This window comes from Chenopodium quinoa, unplaced genomic scaffold (genome assembly GCF_001683475.1).
Source record: "Chenopodium quinoa cultivar QQ74 unplaced genomic scaffold, ASM168347v1, whole genome shotgun sequence".
NCBI lineage: Eukaryota > Viridiplantae > Streptophyta > Magnoliopsida > Caryophyllales > Amaranthaceae > Chenopodium > Chenopodium quinoa.
Window position 1 is genome coordinate 974,622 of NW_018743814.1, and position 15,139 is coordinate 989,760.

A 15,139-nucleotide genomic window follows, 5' to 3' on the forward strand; every position below is an offset into this window, starting at 1 on the left:
TGGTCTAAAAGGCAACCCCCAAATGGCACCGGTTCAGACCAAACCGGTGCCCTTTGTATTTTTGGCACCGGTTTGGTCTGAACCGACGCCATTACTCTTGGTCTAAAATACCGCCCATTTTTAGGGCGGTTTTTGGCACCGGTTTGGTCTGAACCGGTGCCATTTGGGGGTTGCCTTTTTGTATTTTTCTACTAGTGACTATTCCTTTCAGTTATTAGTGTCATGATCCGTATGGACCTCTCCATCAACCGGAGGGCGGTTGGTTTCTAGAGGCAGTATAGGTTCTTGTGAAACAATATTTGAGGTACTCTCCCCACAGACGGCGCCAAATATTTCGGGGTTTTTTGTATCCCTTGGGAGAGTTACAGCTCACAGACTGGATCCAATTAAGCCGCCAGTACCTGCAAAACAACGGAGCTCCAGATGTTCAGAGGTCCTCCTCTGATGGTTAAGTTAGTACGGGATTAGAGTAAAAACGTGCGGAAAATAAATATCTTCTCCGATTCCGAGATCAGGTGTTTTCTCTTTTTTCAAGAGTAATAAATGATGTAATAATTGTAAAAAGTTAGGTGCCCCAATAATTGGGGAAATCTCCCTATTTATAGGATCCTCGAAAGGTGTGCCATGCCCTAATTAAGGTTTGATGGCCTAGGGATTCGGGCTGCACCGTTTTGCTACTACCTCGGGAATTGGGCCTTGAAGACGCCAAAACCTGAGGGCGTATCTTCTTGACACGTGTCAACCCCTAGGAGGTCCGTTTGGAGACCTTTTCAGGTGACATGTGTCATGCTCTCATTGAGCCATGTGACGTGGTAGAAATACCCAAATTGGGTTGCTTCTTACAATATTTGTTTTTATTAGATAGTTTCTCACAAAAAAATTGCTTTTAAAAGGTAATTTCTGACAAAAAGTCCTTACTTATATTTGTATACTTATTTATTCCTCGTATCTATTAAAATGATTAACAAATTGCTAAAACTTATTGACAACTCCTTGTCTAGTTTTGTAAGATTAAGGTAAAATGCAATCCATATGTCTAAATTCACACGTGTGTCTCATCTTAGTAGGTAATTTGGCCCTACAAATTGTAACATACACATATTTTTGGTCTATTATCTTATTGTAAGCCCTATATACAATGTCAATGTCACAAATATGAGTTTAACAACCCAAGAAGCCACGTCATGCTCCAATCGTTGTAAATAACGCCATTTTTGCATTTGGGTACCCATTAACAAATAAACTCATAAAGGCCGTAACGTCCACAACCCATAATGAATTAATTACCACCTTTAGGACACTGATTAAGGTTTAATTACTAAACATTAGAAAAGATATAGAATATAGTTCCTAATCCAAACAATCATATAATCCAAATCATATTATAATCAAGCCGTCGAAGTTGAACTTTTCTTAATCTTTCTCAGATCACCCCATCTGGACATAGGAGGACAAGTGATCGACGATCACAAATTTCAAACTTTTACATCACCTTAATTGATTGTGACTTAAGAGGGTTCATTTAATCTTCCTCACATAAATGACCCTCTTCTTTGATTTATGCTCTAAAATGAACACTACTCCACTGCTTTTCTTACATCTTTTGACTATAGCAAGTGCTCCTAGAAACATTTCACAACATCAAGATGTTGCTCACACAAGAGCTCATGCTCGAGCCGGTGCCCGATGGGATCTTTACCTCTTATCCCTCATCCGATCCCCAATTTCCTTCTTGGATGATGGTTGATTCTTTCTCAAACAATGATTCCAGTGGTAAGATAGACTTCTTCTTTCATTTCATGGTTTATTTAGATTTTTGGGTTTTTTTTTTTCTTTACGTGTTTAGTTCTTATCGTGCTGATAGATAGTGTTATTTAAACTAGCAGCATGACAATTAAATCAAAGCTGACGAATTCTTGTTGTTTTGTTTGTATGTGATTAAAGTCGAAAACGATGAAGCCTTGGGAACCTTTGGCAGAGTTGACGAGCCAACACCCACTGTTTCGCTTCCTGAAGAGCTAGTTCTGCCCTTTTCGCCGGTTTCTAACTTTATTGACCAAGTCAACGACGATGGCTCCGGTAATGGTAAGCTTTATCACTTAGTTTCAAAGTTGTGGTTTCATTGGTTCATTTGTGCTATTAATTAATATCATTACATTGATAGTTTTTATGATAATGCTTTGATAGGCTATATAAAATAAACCCTAATATATGGGCAAATATGAAATTTTATTCGTCAATCAAATAATAAATTGTCTCCTAGTAAAACCCACCGATATAATAATGATAAAATATGAAAATGAATATGTGAAGTAGATACAAACAAAACACAAGCCAATAGTGATAGGCTGATAGATTTATTGTATGTTGATGATCAAAACTTTTTAAAGATATTCTCATCCTATGATATTATTTTCCCTCAATTTATTCATTAAAAATTTTCTGATGAATACTTGTTTATGATTTATCTAGTGTTTACATTGTTTGTAATGAAGAGATTTTATGTATTTTTATTTTTATTTTTTTTATATTTTTTTTTATCTTATCTAGGGCATGATTGATAATAATTTATTGGTTTGCTATAGGTTAAAAAATAGCATAGATCAAAAATGGTAGGAAAGATTCTTGCTCAGGAAAAAGTAGAATAGATGATTTTGTAAGCCGAGCTTGTGTAAGAAAAAGTAAGTAGAACAAAACATATAATCGTTTATTAAGTTTTGATTATTAATATTATGACCAATTATTAATCCATTGGCTTTTATACAATGATCATATAATGGTACAAATTTGACCAAATGTTTTTATATTAAATAATCAAACTTAATTGTGTATTAGTATTATATGAAACTTTCAAAGTGGGATATGTGCACTCGAATAAGCAGCTAAGAGTCTGCTATATTCATTCAGTTGAATTTTATTTATGTAAATATGTTTGAGCTTAATCTATCAAAATTCTTTTTAATTGTATATTGAATTAGATAGCCTTAAATTACCAAATTATCTAAGCTAAATAAATTTATGACCCTTTTTCAACCCTCAATTTTCTTAAGTATAGAATAAATTAAAATAAGGTAAGGTAAAAGTTTGTTAAACGATGTTCAAAACATATATTTCGAATTTCTACTTAAATAATGTTAACACAACTTTGGCTTTAATATATCCTTTTGTTTGCTATCTAACTTCACCCCACCCCGCCCCTAAACTCTCAAATCTATATCTCAGCATATGATTCTATATGTTTCCTAATCCATTCCACTCATGTCAAAAACGACCCTAATTTATCATATAATTCTAGATTGGTATGGGATATGTATCTATAATACTCATATAAACCTGTATCGTATGGGATTTTGTACTAATACTTTCTTGTTCAGTTTAGTGAACTCACTAAACTAAATTACCCCAAAATAACGAAAATTTAAGATGATAGATAATGATAATTGTTAGTAAAATAACGGACATTATGTCGGTTATTTGGAACGACGAAGGCAGTAAATAGGCCATGTAATTGATTTCCATTTTGTACTTGCTCTAGTGCCCAAAAAAATGTTATATTTATATGTATGCAAACCTTCTATCTAGGATACCGAACACTAACAACTGCCAACTTAAATATTTAATAAACTTCATTGAACTATCACTACTTCACTAGTCCTTCAGCTTCAGGTAGCATAATGAAAAATTATACTTGTATATTTTTATAGCATTGTTCTTTAAATAAAATATTTAACCATTTGGTAAATAGTCTTACTAACCAATTTATTGTTAAATAAGTTTATTATATCTTCTTTGTTACTTTTTAGTAGTTGGTTGATAAAGCTGATTTTATTAGCTAACTGACTAGCTGCTCACATTTTTTTAATTTATAATTATTATTTTTTTCTAAGGGGAGACTAGATAGTTACATACTTACATTAGATGCTATTGATGAAAGAACTCCTTTTTTTTTTTTTTTTTTTTTTTTGACAAAATGAACGAACTCTTACAAAAACCAGGTTAAAGCCGTTTTCAAATACAAGCATTACCTTTTTTAAATCATCAATTTTTTAAACACTGAAAATAATTTACCAATTTTTGTTATCAAACCACTTAATTACTCCCAAAACGCTAAAATTCAATCAATTCTCTCTTTACCAAACATGGCCTATGTATTTGTTTTTGTATTTACCTTTTTACTTCCATTTGGTACATATACTTCTATGTTCAATATTATTTTATTATTTATTTGAAATGGTATTTTCGTTGTTTTTCGGACTTTTAAACATACAAATGAGCCACAATAGTTTTTAGCTGTACCTACCTTCTAATGTGCAAACTTGATCAGATCAGTTTACATTAGAAGTTCTGCTTTTGTTGTGCAGTTCTTATTTTAATTATATATTATAATCTTGCAGTTAAGCTTCTCGCTGAACAAAACTTGGAGAAAACACTTTTGGATTTCAAACCAAAATTAAAGACTAATCAAATTGTAGCTGCTCAATTATGGTTTCCAACAAAAATTGTCAAGACAAATGTGCTAAGATCTTCACAGCACAACATACCTGGTTCATGGACCGAAGATAAACGGTTCATGCGAGATGTGACCGAGGGATACTTGTGTGAATCGTTAACCAGAGTTTATTCCTCTGATAAAAACAGTAAAACCGGTAGGTCATTTAACATCATTGACACCCTCATCCCGTACTTGTCTACTATGGAAGATGTGACATGTCTCCTAAATAGGCAGGTTTCAGTCACTGCATATCAGCTAAGGTGTCCTCAATGGGCGCCTAATTTGCATATATACAAGTCCCATCATCAAAATAGTCCGAAACCAAGTATTACCAAGGAAAATTATATCATATGTGGAACTTTGGCGATACCTGTGTTTGATCCTTATACTAACCAATGTGTTGGAGTTTATGAAGTTGTAGTTGCATCTACTGAAGTTGACCTTGTGATCATTGATATAATCTGCAATCTTCTTAAGGTTAGACTCATTTCATTTATGCGTATCCTAATAAGTTTTCTTCTATTATTTCTAAATCATCTTATCATATCCTACTGTCTCATTAGTTAGAACTTTTTGGTCAAAATGGGACAATTCAAATGGGACAAAGCCAGTAATGTGTTGAAGAGAGATGTGTTCCAAATCCATTAGTTACCCTGTGTTTTAAGATTTTTTTTGTTTGCATCTACTAATGTACTATTGTGGGATAAATGTTCCAAAGTTATATACTTCCTCTGTTAAATATTAATTTCAATAAAGAAGAAATATTTTAAGTTTCTTTGTTGCAATTAATATTTAACAGAGGAAGTATAAGATAACTCAAATTTGGATAACGTTCGAGGACACATGGAATGAAAATATAATGTTGTGCAAAATATTTTGTAGATGCATGTCTTAAATGAAGGGAACAATTTGTATGCTGACATTTTAAGTGTTCTATTGAATGTTTAAATGATGATGTGACAATATGTCAATATGAACTCATACATTCGCAACTAAACATGATGGAACGTGTCGAATTGTTTTCATCACAACTATAATTAGATTAAATAATTGTAAAAATTATCTTACCAATATGATCAAATTGATAATGTTTAATCTTTTACAGGCAGTAAACCTTCGTGCAGACACACAGGTAAGACTCTCCTTTTGAGCTTATTATGTCATTTACATAAAACAAGCTCATAAAAAATGATTTTTTGAGCTAATATTTAATATCGTAGCTCAATATATATGTTTCATTTACAGTTTCACTACCAACCTCGGCAAAGATTGCTAGCAGAGATTTCAAAAGTGATGATCAAAGTATGCAAAGATCATGATTTGCCTCTAGCACAGACTTGGATGCCTTGTACATGTCCTGACCAAAACTGCAATTCACAGAAACTCTGCATGTCAAATGCAGAGTTGCCGTTTTACATGAGGGACTCTTCCTATTTCCCCTTTTGGAGAGCTGGTGCCATGTATCACATGGCTGAAGGACAGGCGGTCGCTGGCACGACATTTTCATCAAAAGGGTTGTGTTTTTGTAGAGATATCACCCGGTTTCCGGACAACTTCGCCTTGGTGCCTTTGTCACGTCAATTTAAGATTAATTGCTCCTTGGCTATTTGCTTAGGGAGTGCATACGCAAACAATGATTTCTATATCGTGCAATTCTTTTGGCAAAGAACCTTGAAAAATACAATAGAAAATGATGATCTAAAGGTCTTGTCCGTTACATCATCAATGAAACAACAATTTGATAAGTTAAACATGGTTTCGCCTACTTATGAAGAGTTGGAGGCAGAGACGGAGCAAGTTCGTTACCGCACAAAACTTATCGGTGGTGAGGGTATTAGAGACGATTTTACGTTCTTATCGAATACAGTCATGACAGGGGAAGAGCAAACTGAAGTCAGCTTGGTATTACCAGAGGAAATTTCTTCAAATATGTTCATTGATCATCAAGATCACAAGTCCATCAATAATCCAGGAATTGAAGTTGTCCAATGTAAAGTTATAAAAAAATCTAGGAAGAAAAGATGCAATAATTTGTCCAAGGAAGATTTGGAGCCGTATCTCAAAGGAACATTAAATGATGCAGCCAATGACCTTGGAAGTAAGTATTTATATATCTCTAAGCTCTAACTAGATATTAAGCAGGTTGTCTCATAGTGTATATAAACTCATCATGGCTACAACTTTCAGCTTAAACTTATTGGTTGAGTTAGTCAATTAACATGTATAATTAATGCCAATGTGATAGTGTGCTACAAATGTCACAGGTTCAAATCTCATCTACCATATCTCCCTATATCCACATTTTAAGCCTATAAGGCTTTTAATCATGTGAAGGGACGTGATAGAGTATATAAACTAATCTTGAACTTCATTGACTTAAATATTTAGTTGAGTTGGTCCCATAACAATTTCTAATCAATAAGTGTCTAGTCATTGATGGCATTAACAAATACCATTTTGAATGTTTTTAGGCTCATTAATCCTCTTTACCATTCAAAGGTCTATGTCATCAATTTATGTGGTATCTTTCTAGTTTCTACAATGTTTAATACTAATAGATGCAATTGCATTCTGTTATGCAGTTTCAAAATCCACCCTAAAGAGGAAATGCAAGGAATTGAAAATCGAGAATTGGCAAGATGAGCGAAAGAAAAAGGGTATTGGTGTTCCCGCGAGAAGGAAAAGAGCAGCTAAGCGTAATTTACTACAAGGTAATAATCTAAATCTGTACAATTATATTAGTATTATTTCATTATGATTCTTTAACATCGGAGATATAGGGTTTTAACAAGGAGTGCTTTGCCTATGGATATTAATATTAAAAGCTTGAAAACTCCATACAGGAAGTACAAGTAGACATAAATATATAAGTAAAAAGAAAAAGAAAACAACCATTATGCTTATTAATTTTATCATGCAAAATTGACCTCAACACCTTGATACATAGCATAGGTGCATCAAGCACCCCAAACATTGAATAGAGTCACACACGAGTAGTGATAGATCACTACCAGGTCTGGGCTCCCTTGGTCCATACCTAGGGAAAAAATGAAATTTCATGTAAATTCTTAGACAGTAACTCATTTGTTACTAAGCGGTAAAAAAAAACTCTCTTTTCCCCTCTCTCCTCTTTTTCCACCAGAATGCTCACCGGAAAACCTTTATTTTATTTTTTTTAAAATTCTCATCGGAAAGGTGTTGGTGATGGTAGTCGTAAAGTTTATAATTCGGCGAAATTTTCACCGGAAAACCAATTAAAAAACCTTTGAGTGAGAGGAGAGAGAAAATCACCATCACCATCATCTCTTCGTTTTCGTCTTCATCAAGTACAGTGTACAATAACAGTATGAAACCATTAGATAACAACATACAAATAAAAATAACAGTATATACGTTAATAATAACTGAGCACCGACAAACAATTAATGTCGTCGACTTCAACATTCTCACATCCAAATTATTCCAAATTTCAACAGTTCTAGCACAGAACTCGCCGTTTTTCATGGTTGAAGTAGTAAATTTGCACTCCGGTGGAAAATTCATCGTCGATCTCGTGATTAAAGTAACAAATGTTTAAAGACCTTGAAAATCCTTCGCCGGCGTCCGACTATACTACCTTTCATCAATTAAAATCCACATAACCTTTTGTATTTTAATCAACCACACAATTTGCTACGCTGGTAGAACACCGCTCCTCGTGGATGAAGACTTGAAGAGTAATGTAACTCCGGTTGATAAGTATACTCCGGCAAAGAAGAATACTCCATAGCCTCACCCTCACTCCTAGATTTTTGGGTTATGTTTCTTTTTTACCCACTTTTTCCTTTTTTTATTCAATTTACATTAAAAATTCATTTAGAAAATAATATTATACTATGGTATGGACAAGTACTAGTCCCTACCTGTTAGTGGGTAATACTTACTAGTCACACACCAACTATTGATTGAGGTGCAACACATGCTATTAATTGGTTTTTTTTTTTTTTTTTTTTTTTTTTTTTTTTTTTTTTTTGTTTTTTTTACAATAAAAAACAACTACTAGTAGATGACGCAAGTTGCACGCCTAAGTCAATAGTTAATGGGGTGTCTGCTACTAGACAGGGTTTGGGGTACACGGTGCACCCATGCTTTACTTTAGAGTGTTGTGCTCAAGTTTTTTTCATTTTATTACAAAAAAAGTCTACTGCAACTAAATGGACTACATATTTTCATCACCTTAATGTTGATTATATCCTCTCAATGATTATTACTCCCTCCGTGCTTTAATAAAGGTTACAGTATGACTTTTTTCACTATTTACATAATGGTTTTGACTTGATTAATTTACCAATATATAACATAACAAATGACATTTTATAATATATTGTTGGTCGTGTCTTCCATGAGCCGATTACAGTTTCAGATCATGCTGTAATTTTATATGACTCGGAACCTTCAATACCCAAGGCAAATAGGCCGTACCAATTGGAGAGATGGTGCCTTCGATTTAATGAGATAAAGGTGTTAACTTTGGATATTTGGATGAGAAAAATTAATGGTTCAAGCATGTTTATGTTGGCAAGCCACTTGAGATCGTTTCGGGATAAGGCTCAGAAGTGGTGTTTGGATAATAAAACTGTTTGGGGGGTAAATTGGAGAAGTGTTTCGAATAATCTAGCACGACAAGGGGAAGTTGTAACTTCAATAAGAGAAGGGGAGGAATATGTTCTTGGGGTGAATGAGTTAATTCCGAATTGTGCTTTGGATTTTCACTATTGGCAACAACGCCTTAAAGAGAAGTGGGTTAGGGAAGGAGATATGCCTTCGCCAATGCTTTATAATAGAGTCAAACAAAAACAAAAAAAACGAGAAATTATCACTCTTCGTAATGATGATGATATATGGGTTACAGGGCAAGATCAGGTAGCTTCTCTGATTCAAGACTCCCTTAAAAAGGTGTTTAATCTAGACATGGGACTAAGTGAAAGCTTAGAGGATGATATTGACCTCCTTTTCTGTGAGATGTCTTTCCCACAGCTAGATGATAGGGAAGCGGCTGCAATGATTAGGCCCTTCTCCTATCTAGAAATTAAAAATGCGATGTTCTCAATTCACCATTTAAAATTCCCGGGTCCGGACGGGATCATTGCTGAGTTCTTTCATGTGCACTGGCAGATAGTTGGGACCTCGGTGGTCGAGGCGGTCCAACATTTCTTCAAGACGGGGTTTCTGTTAAAGGAACTTAATGCCTCGCTGCTTATTATGCTACCCAAGGTTCAATTTCTGGAAATAGCAGCCCACTTCCGTCCTATAAGCTTATGTAACATGATATATAAATGCATAACCAAATGCATGGTAAATCGTATGAAGGGGTCTTTACCACTTCTCATTACAGAACTTCAACATGCCTTTGTTCTTGGGAGATATATGGAGGACAACATTCTCCTTAGTCACGAATTAACCCATGTCATCAACAGCAATAATCATAAAGCTCCGATGGCGGCACTAAAGATTGATATGTCAAAAGCTTACGATCGGGTAAACTGGACTTTTATCCTCAAAATCCTAAGGGCTTATGGATTCCCGGAGAAATGGGTTCATTGGGTGGAACAATGCATCACCACAGTTTCTTACAAGACTTTAGTAAATGGCAGGGTGGCAGACTCCTTCAAGCCGGATTGTGGGTTACGTCAGGGGGATCCGCTATCTCCTTATCTGTTTATTTTTTGCATGGATGTTTTATTGCGAATGCTCATTTTAGCAGAAGACATACAGCTATTTCAGGGGATCAAGGTTTCAAGAAGATCTCCTTCTATTTCTCATCTATTTTTTGCAGATGATGCCATCATTTTCTTCAAAGCTACTAACAACTCCTGTGACTAGATCGCAAGTCTTCTGGCTAGGTTTGAAAAAGTGTCAGGGCAGCAGTTAAATCTTAATAATTCCTTCATCAAGTTCAGCATGTCTACATCGGAGCAAGACAGGAACAGTTTTAAAGCCATCTTAAGGATGGAATGCAAGGATAATTTAGGGACTCATCTGGGAGCCCCAATTAATTTAGCACATAAAAAAGCTGACTCTTTCCGTTATCTAGTGGATAAAGTGGCTACAAAAATTATGGGGTGGAGCTCGTTGAATTTGTCCCAATCAGCAAAGTTGATCCTTATCAACACAGTCCTCATCAGTATTTCATCTCACGTAATGAAATGCTTCAAGCTGCCAACTTCCATCGTCAATACAATAGACTCCATGATTACTAGATTTTTCTGGGCCTCGAAAGGGGAAAAGGGCATGCATTGGGTCAAGAAGGATATCATTCACCTACCAAAGGGATTGGGTGGTTTGGGTATCAGACCTGCAAGCACGTTAAATGATGCAATGTTATTTCGACAGGTTCAAAGAATGCACTACAATCCCCAACTATTGGCTTCTAAAGTCTTATACAAAAGGGAAACGAACCCTCTGAATACAGGAAAATTGACTGATAGGGTAAGGGGTAATGTCTCATGGGGTAAGAGGGGTCTACAAAGAGTCACTGGTACCTTGTTGGAGGGCTTTGCTTGGAAGGTGGGTTCAGGGGACACAATAAAGTCGGCAAATACGAAATGGGTAAATGGGAAAGTGCCTGTGATTGCCTCCAGTCAGCCTTTAAGAGGTATAGGATCGGGCTTGGTGAGTGATCTGATCCTTCATGAACCTAAGAGGTGGGATATCCAAGGAGTGAGAAATTACTTTGATTGGGATAGTGCTCAAGAGATCCTGAACCTAGAATTATCAGAAGCTCAAGATGAAGACATCTTATATTGGACTCACCACAAATCAGGCAAATACACTACTAAGACGGGGTATGCTTTCCTTCAGGGAACAAAAGCAGCTGTAACTGACAGCAGGCTCTCCCCGACTTTTTGTAAGGTTTTATGGCGCCTTCATATTCCCCCAAAATGGAGCATGTTCATATGGAAGGTGATTATGAATGGAATTGCAACAAAGGCTAACTTGCACCATAGGGGGATTTCCATAAAGGTGAGTTGTGACTTGTGTGGGGAGAGAGTAGAGGGGATTCACCATGTGTTTCAGACGTGCAACATGGCTTAGTATGCATGGGCGAACAGCAGCTTCAGCTCAAATTTGGAATTTGCTGAATCCAGTCCAATACGACAATGGATTCAGAGATATATCCTGCTCTTTTATAGCGAGGATGGCATTCATAGTGACAGAATTTTCAGTTTCATAATAATTTTATGGTGCCTTTGGCTTAATAGGAACGGAAAGGTCTTTAGAGCAGATGATGGTGATAGGGCCAATCTTCAACGGCATTTTGATAAAGCAAGGGAAGACCTAAAGATCTTTAGAAGCAAGGCAATCAATCATCAGAACGATGCCTGTGGCCCTAAACCACCAGGTTTTCACTACGCTTCGCTAGGGAGGGAGGTTTTCAAACTCCAGGCACATGGGGTATGTTCTCAGGGAATGACGATTCTTCTAGATGGTTCGTGGCAGAAGGCTACGGGAACCGCAGGCATGGGTTGGGGTTTTATTAATACATATGGCCAATTTCAGGAAGGAGGAGGACACTACTGTAAAGCAAACTCAGCTCTTCATGCGGAGGCCCTAGCTTGTCTCATGACCATTAGATGGGCTAAGACTAAAACCTGGGGGAAAATAGTGCTCTTCTCGGACTCTGCGATTCTGGTTAGCATCCTTGATAACCAATAACATCCTGACATCAACATTCTATGGACCATTCGAGATATCAAAAGGGAGGCAAATGGTTTAGATTTTTGTGTGGTTTGGAAGGTGAGTAGAGACCAAGTGCATAGGGCACACTTGATTGCTAATGGGTGTAGAGTTAATTTTTCTAGCTTTGTTACTTAGTTTTCTTGTCTCTTGTGCTGTTGTCAAAAAAAATATATATATATATTGTTGGATTTGTTATAATGTATATTTACATGTGAATTTCGTATGATTTTACTAACATATATATAATTAGATAAATTAATAGTCAAAGTAGTGTCTCAATATGCGTGTTTGGTTAAACTGTAACACTTATTAAAACATGAAGGGAGTTAAAAAAAAATTTACTAACAGTTCAACTCTTTAATGCTTTATGTAGAGATGGAACTTGTAGAAGAAGATATCTAAGAAGGTTTAGTGAGAAAACAGCGAATAAGGTATGTATTTATGCCTTTCCTTAATTTGTTCTAGAAAAAAGATTAGGTCTTGCTCTTTTACCTTATTTTTGCTGAAGTGATTTTTTTTTTTTTTTTTAGAAACCAATTGAAATTATTTTTACTAAACTTATATTATTTATATTGAACTGAAAATATATTACTACACTGAAATTATATTACTATGAGTAAATCATATTCTTATTGGTTCTCTTTAATACTTTTTTTCATTTTGTTGACGAGAATGTTTTTTTATTAAAAGTTTAATTTTTATTAATTAAAATTATTTTGAACGAATGGACAAAAATTGAGATTATTTTTACCAATTTTTCTTATTAAAATATGGATAAGTAATAAAAATCTGAGGTAAATGAATGATTAAAAAATTAATAAATAAATAAATAAACATATAGTTTAGGAGGTAAAATTTCTTCCAAAATAAACTCTAATTTATTATAGGTATATAGATGAGTATTAAACGTAAGGATATACGATACCGAAAGCACTAATTTTTTGAGTTTTTTTTCTTACTTTTCGTTCCCTAACATGTGCTATATCTTATGTGGTGCATGTTGTCCATCTTTGGAAGGCTTGTGATCAATGATCCAACTTTTGTGGAGGAGCTGATCTCTTAACAAATCTTTGGTATTTCCATTTATTATCAATGGGTGTGTAAATAGATAAATAATTTTTTATCGTATGGAATTGAACAATAATTATTGTAAGTTATACTTTAATCGATAGTGAATTTATGTATGTAGAAGTGTGCTTATTTTTTATTTTTTCTTTTGCTGAAGAACCGAGATTAAAGTATTCTAATGCTTTCCAACATTAAAAGGATTAGTGCATTTCGTAAATAACTAATAGCAAATTATACTTGTGATAACGTACATAATAATTATATTTTTATTTCGTTACGTTATTGTGATTGGTATAGCATTTTGTGCGCTACTAGCTAACACCATATAGCCGCTTGTAAAAGAACAAATTCACCATTATAACACTAATCGTGTAATCCAATATGGTAAGAGTAACCTTTGTAATATTGTAATCTGTGATAAGGCTCAGGGTGCGCAAGCAATTCACCACTAGCAAGGCTAAGCTAGTGATTTTGCTCGATCGGAAAGTCACTTGGCTTTGCTCCTAATAACTCTGCTTCAGAAATAATATCCAAGGTGTATTTTCGTTGACATAAAAACAAACCTGATTTACTACGAGTCACCTCAATCTTCAATAAATACTTCAAAGGACCAAGATCCTTCATCTTAAAACAATCACAAAGATAAGCCTTTAATACAACCAATGTAGCGGAATCATTCCCAGATTTGATAAGATCATCAACATAGACTAAGACATTAATATGAACATTGCCTTTAGTGTATGTAAAAAGAGAGTAATCAGAGTAAGATTGTAGAAAACCATACCCTTTCAGAGCCGCATTCAATTTTGCAAACCAACACCTTGGAGCTTGTTTTAACTCATACAAATATTTTCTCAAATGACAAACCAAGCTCGGATCCGAGCTCTCAAAACCAAGAGGTAATTTCATGTATACCTCCTCATCCAAATCACCATGTAAAAAGGCATTATGGACATCAATTTGCTGAAGTTCCAAATTTTACGCACTGTAGTCATTTTTGCAACCGGAGCAAAAGTCTCACCATAATCAATACCCTCTTGCTGATGATTACTAAAGACAACCAACCGAGACTTGATACGTTAAATATCGCCGCCATTAGACAAAAACTTTGTCTTGTACACCCATTGACTACCTAGAGCCTTCTTCCAGGGAGGAAGATGCTCTAATGTCCAAATCCCATTGTCTTTAAATGCCTGTATTTCCTCTTTCATAGAACGGCGCCAACCTTTAGATATCATGGCCTCTTTAAAGGATTTCGGTTCCTTTTCTTGAACAACAGCTTCAAGGAATTTACGAGAATTCACATAAAACATGTAACAATTTATATAGTGTGCCAAAGGATAAGGAGTACCTGAAGGAGTGTTGGATGACGGAGAGGACGGAGACGGATTATTAGCAAAAACGGAGTGAGTTACAAAATCACGGAGCTTCACCGAAGGAAATTTCTCTCGATAACCTTTACCCAAGGCCTCTTGCTCGGTATGCTGCCCTGTTCTGGACTATTGTTGCTGTAAAACAATGCTCTCCGCCCCCCTGCGGTCTTTGGCCGTGTGGCACGGGGTGGCTGCGGTGCTGGCTATTGTGGGCTGTAATTTAGGCCCTGCCGCAGGCCCCATGCGATCTGTGGAAGACTACCGTAGGGAGCCTACGGAGCCCTCTACTTGGCCGTGGGTGGACTGCTCTGTTGCAGCTACCCTGGCTGGGAAGCAGGGTCTGCTTGGTCACGGCCCTCGGTGGCAGTCACGAGTGATTCGTGGTGTGTGCTGCCAGGCTGGTGCTCTTTGTCAAACATATGAACATCATAAAAAATACTCCACCACCATTAAAATTCACATCATCCTCAAATACCTCATAACCAAA

The 15,139-nt window shown here is 35.7% G+C and overlaps 1 protein-coding gene across 2 annotated transcripts; it reads left to right on the forward strand.

Moving 5' to 3' along the window:
* Positions 1-1,010: 1,010 nt before the first annotated feature.
* Positions 1,011-13,537, forward strand: LOC110685485 (protein NLP6-like). Of its 2 annotated transcripts, none has more exons than XM_021862018.1 (8): positions 1,011-1,773; positions 1,945-2,085; positions 4,395-4,969; positions 5,598-5,624; positions 5,738-6,590; positions 7,075-7,203; positions 12,585-12,642; positions 13,211-13,537. In XM_021862018.1, the coding sequence occupies exons 1-7, from the start codon at positions 1,647-1,649 to the stop codon at positions 12,611-12,613; spliced, it is 1,881 nt and encodes a 626-aa protein (XP_021717710.1). In that variant the 5' UTR covers positions 1,011-1,646; the 3' UTR covers positions 12,614-12,642; positions 13,211-13,537. The 2 variants fall into 2 exon arrangements, with proteins under 2 accessions (XP_021717710.1, XP_021717709.1); XM_021862017.1 differs by having other exon boundaries at positions 13,229-13,537.
* The last annotated feature ends 1,602 nt before the right edge of the window (positions 13,538-15,139 follow it).